The sequence below is a fragment of the Cibotium barometz genome, chromosome 55 (assembly GCF_041138505.1).
Source record: "Cibotium barometz isolate CiBa-2024 chromosome 55, ASM4113850v1, whole genome shotgun sequence".
Classification (NCBI taxonomy): Eukaryota; Viridiplantae; Streptophyta; class Polypodiopsida; order Cyatheales; family Cibotiaceae; genus Cibotium; species Cibotium barometz.
The window spans coordinates 8,979,265-8,988,699 of record NC_141100.1 but is presented as its reverse complement, the minus strand read 5'-3'; the positions used below and the strand labels follow the sequence as shown (position 1 = coordinate 8,988,699).

The 9,435-nt window shown below is 50.3% G+C and overlaps 1 protein-coding gene across 2 annotated transcripts in view; it reads right to left on the bottom strand.

Annotated features, from left to right (window-relative positions):
* Positions 1-252: 252 nt before the first annotated feature.
* LOC147607335 (uncharacterized) overlaps positions 253-9,435 on the bottom strand; it is a 44,066-nt gene continuing 34,883 nt past the window's right edge. For both annotated transcript variants that reach the window (XM_086790220.1, XM_086790219.1), the window contains 2 exons: positions 812-881; positions 253-727 (listed from right to left, as the gene is read on the bottom strand). In XM_086790220.1, coding sequence (XP_086646346.1) covers positions 545-727; positions 812-881 — 253 coding nt within the window. In that variant the 3' untranslated portion in view covers positions 253-544. The remainder of the gene's footprint in view (positions 728-811; positions 882-9,435) is intronic.

Sequence of the window (9,435 nt, the reverse complement as noted above, 5' to 3'; positions counted from 1 at the left end):
CAGTGTGTCAAGTTATTAATGGATAAGGTTCCACCAAATCAGTGGAGTGTAGCTTGCAACTTGACGATGGTGACTTAGAGATCTTAAGGCACCCACTGGGTTCAAAACATACTCTACGAATTACTAAAATTACTTTACAAATGGCCACATGGCCGCCATGTGATGTACTAGCTTTCCCTCCAAACCACAGGTGTAAGTGTTTGACACCTTTCGAGACTGCAGACAGAGGGGCATCAGTGCATGGATGTTCCAATACATGATCAATGCAAAAACAAGCTACATAATGAGAAAAACATACACAGGCTTGAGCACATCTTATGTAAAATATCCCCGCTCAAAAGACGGGCAGAGAGTTAAGCAGGCAAGATTTGCCCATCCATAGGTGGTCTGAATCAGCCCCTCCCATGCCCAGCCCTTGCTACTACACATTTGCTTGGCTGAACAAACTCTACACCCGAAAAAATGGATCAATAAGAATGCTACTGCTACACCTGGTAATATGAACAGATTTTAACTAGAAACCTGAGCTGCAGAGCATAAGAACTCAAGTCAGAGTATCAAGATCAGGATCAGCTGACAGGCGTGGTGATGACTCATTAAGCGACGCTTCTACCCTTGGTGTCGGTACCTTGTAGTCAGAGACCCCACCCATCTGCTGCTGCTCCTCAAACAGCTTCCGTAGGCACTCCCCTTGGGCCTCTATTCTCAGCTGCAACTGCCTTTGTGCCTGGAGTCATGCTTGATATTAAAACAGCATTTCTTCAAGAAAACTCAACAGAAAAACAAAACTGAAATAATGGTCAAGACTAACCTCAAGCTGCTCGTGCAGCTGCTTCTGCATATCCATTTGCAGTTGCAAAGATATCATGATTTGCTGGCCTCTGATATGCAATTTGAACCACTTCAAAGTCAGTCTCAAGAAAAATACTACTCTTCTATTGTCAAGCTTCCTCCACAACAAAACACGTTTGAACCCTTCTAAGTGTGCAGATGACCACATGTATATGTATATATATACCTAGATGAATCCAGGAACATGTCCAAATTCACCTTTTAGGAACATGCATGTTATATACTCATGGTAGTCAACCCACATATACATATACATATACATAATACATATACATATACGTGTATATGTATATGTATATGTATATGTATTATGCATATATGTATGTATGTATGTATATACATATGTATATATACAAATACACACACACGCTTTTTTTTCTTGTAAAAGGCTATGTTCTATTGCTTCACTGTACAAAGAAAGAAGTCCTCAAAAAAGAGGCAAACTTCTTAAAGAGCAGTCACATAAGTTAAAAGCACTGAAAAAACAAAGCCAACTGGCCATAATCAATCTGATCCAGGTGGATGGAATCAAACAAAGACTAACACAAGGATAAATGAAAGTAGAGATAGCGTGCAATCCTTAGGGAATGAAAAACCCACAAAGCCCAATATCTAGTAAGGCTGAGCATGATCCAATGCAAAAGGCCACCTACCAAATAGCCAAAAAAATCTAGAGAAGGAATACCCTAGAAATCTAAGTCGAAGAAAATGTGAACAAGACCAAAGAAGATACATCACTCTTTCCTTTATGCAATGGCAACAAGGGCATTTCGGTGTAGCTATTGTTAGAAGTCATCTCCTGTCTATTTGTATACACCAGGGCCTCTGTTGTGGGTGTGCCCGCCCGTATATCATTTTTCCACACTCCCCGTATTTTTTCCCTATTTTCCCCATTTTTTCCTAGTGGCTGGAGGGCTGCCAGTTGATGCCAGGAGCACTCTGAAGCTGGCCGACTGCATCTGTATCAATCGTGGGCTGTAGGAGTGCTGGCCGACTTGTTCTGTCCAGGCGTGGGGCATCTGTTGCTGGCCGACTGCTATTTTCAGCAGTCGTGGACATTTATCTCAGTCGTGGGCACCAACTGAGGCTGGCCGACTGCTCATGTGGGATTGTATATATTGCCCCTCATCCTCCTCCACTTTCTCATTCAGTATTTCCGGGATCTTGTGTATAGAGAAGAGTTTACACACATCTCTCTGTGTTTCTTGTGCTGATTATTTTTTGCAGTCTACTTGCTCTCGTCTACCCAAGTTTGGATATCATTTCCGCTGCATATTCTGACATGGTATCAGAGCCCTAGGCTCTAGGAGATCTTGGGCGTTTTTCTGAGCAAGAGGGGGAGCAACAGGTTGCTGATCCCAGGAGGTCGGGGGCCGAGTTTTGAGCTGACCAGATCAGTCCGTCAGGGGTGTCCTCTCGCCCCTTTCCTTTTTCTCTTCTTTGCGGAGGCTATGAGTATGTATTTGACGGCAGAGGAGGTTGGTTTGAGAGGACTTCAGCTCCCAGTCCGGGGGGAGGATTTGCTTGATGCTGAGTTTGCAGACGACACGGGCTTATTTTTGCATGGCCAAGAGGCCAATCTTATTCGGGCAGAGCAGTCGCTCCAGGTTTTTAGTGCAGCTTCGGGAGCATTGATCAATTGGCGCAAGACAGTGGCCTTTTGGATCAGTAGTGCTCCCACTCCGGCATGGAGTCCGGACCCCGGTTTTAGATGGATTCCTCCCGGCACAGCAGTGCGGTATTTGGGATGCCAGATTGGCCTCGATTTGTCACCTGAGCAGCAGATTGCCCCGCTTCTTCTGAGCATTCGGAAGAAGCTATTGTATTGGAGTACAGCTCGACTATCCTTGGCTGGGAGGGTGGTGGTGGCAAATCAGGTGTTGTTAGCGACTATGTGGTACATTACGTCTTGCTGGATTTTTTCGAGCTCTTGCATCAGCCAGGTACAGAGGCTGATCAGGAACTTTCTGTGGTCTGGGCGGGACGGTCAGCCAGCTCGGGCAAAGGTTGCATGGGCAGTTATTACACTCCCGCTGGCTCAGGGCGGTTTGGGCATTATAGATCCAGTCGATCAGAGTAGAGCCTTATTAGGGAAGCTTATTGTTCGGGGGTTGCTTCCAGGCGCTGAGCCTTGGAAAGAGCTCCTCTTGCAGCGATTGCAGGCCCGGGCGCCTCCTGCAGGGGGTACTTGGGCACCAGAGATTCGCTGGATATTCATAGAGATGAGGAGGACAGGCCTCAGTAGAGGATGGGAGGACAGATTTGCTTTGAGTATCCTGAGAGCTTGGGAGCTGCTGAGACCGGGGCTCTCTCAGCGGCCTCCGTCTTGTGTTGAGGAGCGGGCCAGGCAGCCGCTCATCTGGAGCCCAGCGGTTCGTACAGAGCAGGGTCATATGCTGGGTTCTCGGCCTCGTCTAGCCTGGGGACCTTTAGCGGCAGGCCCAGCTCGTAGTTTTGGAGACTGGCAGGCTTTCTGCAGTCTACCAGAGGAGACCCAGGTGGAGAGGCTGAGTCACTTCAGAGGGGGGTTGATTATGAGGGATGATATTCAGGAGGCACTTTCAGAGGAGTGGTTCACACCTCTCGAGCCAGTGGCCCCACGGTGGATGGGTGCCTTCACACAGTTGGAGATCCTGATTGCTGTCAGAGCTAGCACTGAGGATGGCAGATGCCTCTATTATGAGATTCAGGATGAGGGCCGACTCCAGAGAGTGGAGGTGGAGTCGCCTTTGGTTGCAGAGTGTACCTTTCAGAGGATTCGGGTAGTGGCTGCCGCTTCTCGGAAGTGGCATATTGACCCCGACCCTGCTGACGTGCTCCCGGATTGGCGTATATGGGCATATGCAGCGCGCCCCTTGGCCCGGCTACAGTGGGACCCCGGAGAGTACGAGTGGCATGATCCTTATGCATCCCTTGAGGCCACAGAGATCACATTTTTCCAGTATACTGTTCGGCTGGGACGACATATTTTGACGGCGAGGAGGACGGTTTCTCCAGCGGCAGCGGGACATTGGCGATTGCAGGGACTATCACAGGAGTTCCTGGAGGATTTCTGGGCTCGACTCTGGGCTAGTCGACAGGCCCGCAGGATCTCGGCTTTTCAGTGGCTGGTCGCCCACAGGGGCTCAGCAGTTGGCACTTGGCTTGTTTATAGCGGTCTTCCGGCGGCCTGCGTCCGATGCGGCCACCCTATGGAGACACAGAGACATTGCCTTTGGGACTGCCCTCAGGCACAGCAGATTTGGCTGCGGATGCTGCGTATTCTAGCCCCCCTCTCTCCAGAGGGTATGTTTACGTGGGGTGCCGCTGCTTGGTCGACTTCGTCAGGGCCTGCTATGGGCTATGAGATGGAGCAGGGCAGTCAGGCCATCAGATTTATTAGGGGCCAGCCTCGCCTGGTTCCGGCACCGGATTTCTCGTCCGACAGCTGGACACAGGAGAGGGATTTACGATGGGAGCTCCTCAGCAGCCTCACCATCTGGTTCACCTGGAGGGCCCGGTGCTTCACGGCCTTTGAGGGGAGATTAGAGCCACCAGCAGAGACTGTTCGGGGGATTTGGCAGGAGTTGATCCACACCCTGCGAGGACAGTACGACCGCATCCGGGGAGACTCGGATGAGGCGATTTTACGGCGCCAGGCCTTTCATACCACTTGGCGCTGCGGCCCGTTCTACACCCTGCACACGGGATCCCCCCGCTGGCACTACAGGCCACCTGTTTGGCTCTTCCCCCCCCCCATTGTATGATTTAGCCACTCAGTCCTTTAGACTGATGCTTGTATTTTGCAGCACCTAGGGAGAGTCTCCCGGGCTGCCATGATGTATTCACTGCTCTTCTCTCTGTTAGGAGCAGGAGAGATCTCTTTTGTAGCCCTACGGGCGTTTTTTTACATAACTAATGAAAGGATCTTTTCTCGGAAAAAAAAAAAAAAAAAAACAGGTTGCTGATCGGTGGACTGTTTCGGGCTGAACGGAAAGTGAAGGTGCAAGAGGAAGGCGGGCAAAGGGGCTGGACAGCCACTTGCATATTTTCTGATTTTCAGATTTTTCCCACCCACCCACCCTTTCAGGTTACTCTCCGAGATGGCGGATTTACTCAAGATGGCAGAGAAGCACGTAAAGATTCCGACCCTCCCCACGTTCCCAGTGGATCGTCAGTTGGACGGGTCCAATTACGGCATTTGGAAGGTCATGATGGAGTCAGTTCTGGAGTCATATGATCTTGCTTATTTTATTATCAAAGGGGTGCCAAGGCCGGAAGCTGAGGAAGGGGAGTTATTATCGACGAGGAAGGACCGAGAGGCACAGGCACAAATGTGGGACCGTGTCAACGCCAGGGTCCGGTCGTTTATATTCCTCAATTGCACACCACAGGTGATCAACCATGTGAAGCACATGACGCTGGCGAGAGGCATATGGGAGCACTTGGCTTCTTTGTACAACAGGGTGTCACCCATGAAGCGGATATCCTTGGAAGTGCAGATGCGGGTTATGAACCCTGCAAAGTCTTCGACGATGCGGGAACACATTAACAAGCTGCAGGCCCTTCAGCAGGAAGTCCTTCAAGCTAGGAAAGAGATATCGTCCGAAGATATGGCCATCACGTTACTTTCCCACTTGCCTGGTCAGTATTCCGCTTTCTATTCCTCGTTGATCACGAGTGGCAGGCTCAGCACCATTACTTGGGAAGAGCTTGTGCCAATGGTCTTGGACCAGGAGGAACGTTTCACGAACCCTCCTCACGGCGGAGGTTCGGAGGCCTTAACTGGCCAACGGTCGAAAGGCCGTAATACCAACAAGGGCAAAGGGAAGGCTTCACCAGATAAGTCTTCTGAGAAGAAGCCTGATCCAGAACGAGAGAAGCTGAAGGCCGAAAGATCATGTAATGATTGTGGCGAGAAAGGTCACTACTGGAGGAAGTGCCCCAAGCGGACAGGGAAGAGTGTTGATTCCTCAGCCTCAGCTGCGAAGACTCCGGCATTTGTGCACTTGGAGATGGTGGACTCCGATGCTTCATCATCTTCGAGCGAGGAGGCAGTTAGCTTCACCGCAAAGGATACCCGGGAATGGATTCTCGACAGTGGTGCTTCCAGGCACATGACTCCATCCCGTGACTTCTTCCTGGATCTGAAACGGCAGTCAGGTCGTATCTTTATTGGCGATAACTCCACTATTCCGATACATAGTGAGGGCCGGATGGAGATTATTCCCGACGGCAAGGGGGGCAAGCATGCTTCCCGTGTTCTTTATGTCCCTGCTCTGGGCTTTCATCTTTTGTCAATGCATGAGGTATGCAAGACTGGCTTTCGGGTGGAATTTGAGGAGCATTCAGTTGCTCTGAGGGACCGTGAGACAGGCAAAGTTGTTTGGGAAGGCGGTGTGGAGAATGGCATCTACAAGCTCTCTGCACTCTCCTCACTGACAGGCTCTCAGGTCAAAGATTTGTGGCACTTTTGTTTTGGCCACTTAAATGTGGATGCTTTGCGGCGCGCCTTCCGGGACCAGATGGTGGTTGGCTTGCCAGATGTTGGTAGTAGGCAAGGACACTGCAGTTCTTGCATACGTGGTAAGCAGCACAGGGAATCCTTTCCGAAGCAGGCTTCCAGGCGGGCTTCGAAACCTTTGGAGTTGATTCACACTGACTTGTGTGGACCACAGCAGATACCATCCTTGGGAGGATCTCTCTACTTCATGCTGCTTGTTGATGATTGTACCAGATTCACGTGGGTCTACTTTCTTTCACAGAAGGACCAGGCTTTTGCTCGGTTCAAGGATTGGCACGTGATGGTGGAGAAAGAGTCTGGATTTCAGGTCAAGACTCTCAGGGCTGACAAAGGAGGGGAATTCTCCTCGACTGTATTCTTTCGGTTTTGTGCAGATCATGGCATCAAGAGGGAATTGGCCAATACCGGATCGCCTTCGGAGAATGGAGTTGTTGAACGTAAGAACAGGACTGTGGTGGAGATGGCGAGGACTATGCTGGAGCATCGTGATCTTCCTCGTCCACTTTGGGGTGAGGCTGTGGCAACAGCTGTCCATACCATTAACCGCTCTCCGACGACTTCTGTACCCCATATGACTCCATTTGAGGCATATTTTGGCAGGAAACCCGATGTCTCGCACTTCCGTGTCTTTGGGAGTGACGCGTATGTACATATTCCGAAGAAGCAGAGGGGGAAGCTTGACTCCAAGTCCCGCAAGCTGGTATTTGTGGGGTATAACTTTCTTTCCAAGGGATACAGGTTGTATGATCCAGAGAGGAACGAGATTGTTGTCAGCCGGGATGTGGTCTTTGACGAGCATGTTCCAGCATCCACTGTCGAGGAGCCGCCACTTCTTGGAGATCCAGAGTCTGATGATGATTCCCAGTCTACCACTCCAGTTGATCCACCTCAGTCATCACAGGAGGTTGAGCCCGTAGCTGGAGTTGAGCCCCCGCGATCACAAGAGGCTCCACGATCTGTTCGAGTACCTAGGTGGTTGTTAGACACCCTTCGGGAGTCAGGTGTCACGGAGCTACCCTCCGAGTGGACCACAGAGGACGGCCCTCGATGATCACATCGAGTTCGAGATAAAAGCAACACGGCGGAGCTTCTTCAGGTGAACTATGCTCTTATGTCTCGTATCATGCGGGATAAAGAGCCCACTTCCGTCAAGGAAGCCCTTTCACAGGATACTTGGAGGGAAGCCATGCAAGTGGAACTTGACGCCATCGAGAAGAACAACACTTGGGAGTTGGTACCGAGGCCGTCGAAGCGGTCAGTCATTGGTGTCAAATGGGTCTTTAAGACCAAGTACGCGGCTGATGGGTCGGTGGACAAACACAAAGCCAGGCTCGTGGCTAAGGGTTATGCTCAGCGGCCAGGCATCGACTACGAGGATACCTTTGCACCGACAGCGCGGATGACCACGATTCGGACCGTTCTTGCCCTTGCTTCTTCTCAGAGGTGGCCCGTGTACCAGATGGATGTAAAATCGGCGTTCCTTAATGGTGACCTGCAAGAGGAGGTGTACGTTGAGCAGCCTCCAGGCTTTATTGTTCCAGGATCGGAAGGGATGGTTTACAGGTTACGTAAGGCCTTGTATGGTCTTAAGCAGGCTCCGAGGGCTTGGAATCAGAAGATTGATTCCTTCTTTATTCGGACTGGATTCCAGAGATCGGTTGCAGATCCGAACCTGTATCTCTTTCAGGAACGCGGCATGGTCACACTCATCATCCTTTATGTGGATGATCTCATTCTCACCGGCGGTCATGTGGAGCACATTGGAGTGACGAAGGCTGCCTTGTCAAAGGAGTTTGAGATGACCGACTTAGGCTTACTCCACTTCTTCTTGGGATTGGAGATCTGGCAGACCCAGGGGGGGGTTTTCGTCTCTCAGCAGCGGTATGTTCATGAGTTGCTTGAGGCCTTTGGGATGGAGAACTGCAAGCCTATTACTTCGCCGATGGACCCGAACACAAAGTTAACCGTTACAGATCCTTGTGAGCCAGTTGATGCCTCGCAGTACCGGAAGTTGGTTGGTTCATTGATCTGGTTGCTGAACACCAGATTGGACTTGAGCTTCTCCGTGGGGCTGTTGAGCTCTTTTATGCAGACGCCATTGAAGACTCATTGGGATGCAGGATTGAGGATCTTGCGGTATCTGCAGAGTACGAAGGATCTGGGACTCTTTTACACAGGAGGGAATGGAGTCAAGCTCCAAGGTTGGAGTGACTCAGATTGCGGGGGACCTCTTCACGAAGTCTCTACCTCAGGCTACGCTCAGGCGGCACTCCAGCTCCCTGGGGTTGGTTACACAGCCAGGAGCTGAGAGGGGGTGTTAGAAGTCATCTCCTGTCTATTTGTATACACCAGGGCCTCTGTTGTGGGTGTGCCCACCCGTATATCATTTTTCCACACTCCCCGTATTTTTTCCCTATTTTTCCCATTTTTTCCTAGTGGCTGGAGGGCTGCCAGTTGATGCCAAGAGCACTCTGAAGCTGGCCGACTGCATCTGTATCAGTCGTGGGCTGTAGGAGTGCTGGCCGACTTGTTCTGTCCAGGCGTGGGGCATTTGTTTTGCTGGCCGACTGCTATTTTCAGCAGTCGTGGACATTTATCTCAGTCGTGGGCACCAATTGAGGCTGGCCGACTGCTCATGTGGGATTGTATATATTGCCCCTCATCCTCCTCCACTTTCTCATTCAGTATTTCCGGGATCTTGTGTATAGAGAAGAGTTTACACACATCTCTCTGTGTTTCTTGTGCTGATTATTTTCTGCAGTCTACTTGCTCTTGTCTACCCAAGTTTGGATATCATTTCCGCTATATTCTGACAGCTATGTGTCTTTTTTCAGAGGTGGATTCCCAAATCTAGATTTGAGTGGCAACTTACGATGCCAAATTTTCCTTAGATTTTGTTTCCACCAACAGGTTGTCTTAGTGAGGAGCTAAATCTTATTAACTCGATCGACAAACCAAGGCGCAAGAATAATCAACCTGCAGATCAAAGGAGCTGAAACTTGAGGAAAAGAGAGTCTAGGATAAGGTCCAAGATCTTGTTGGAATGCACAGCGAAAAAAATGAGACTAGTGCTGTGGAAA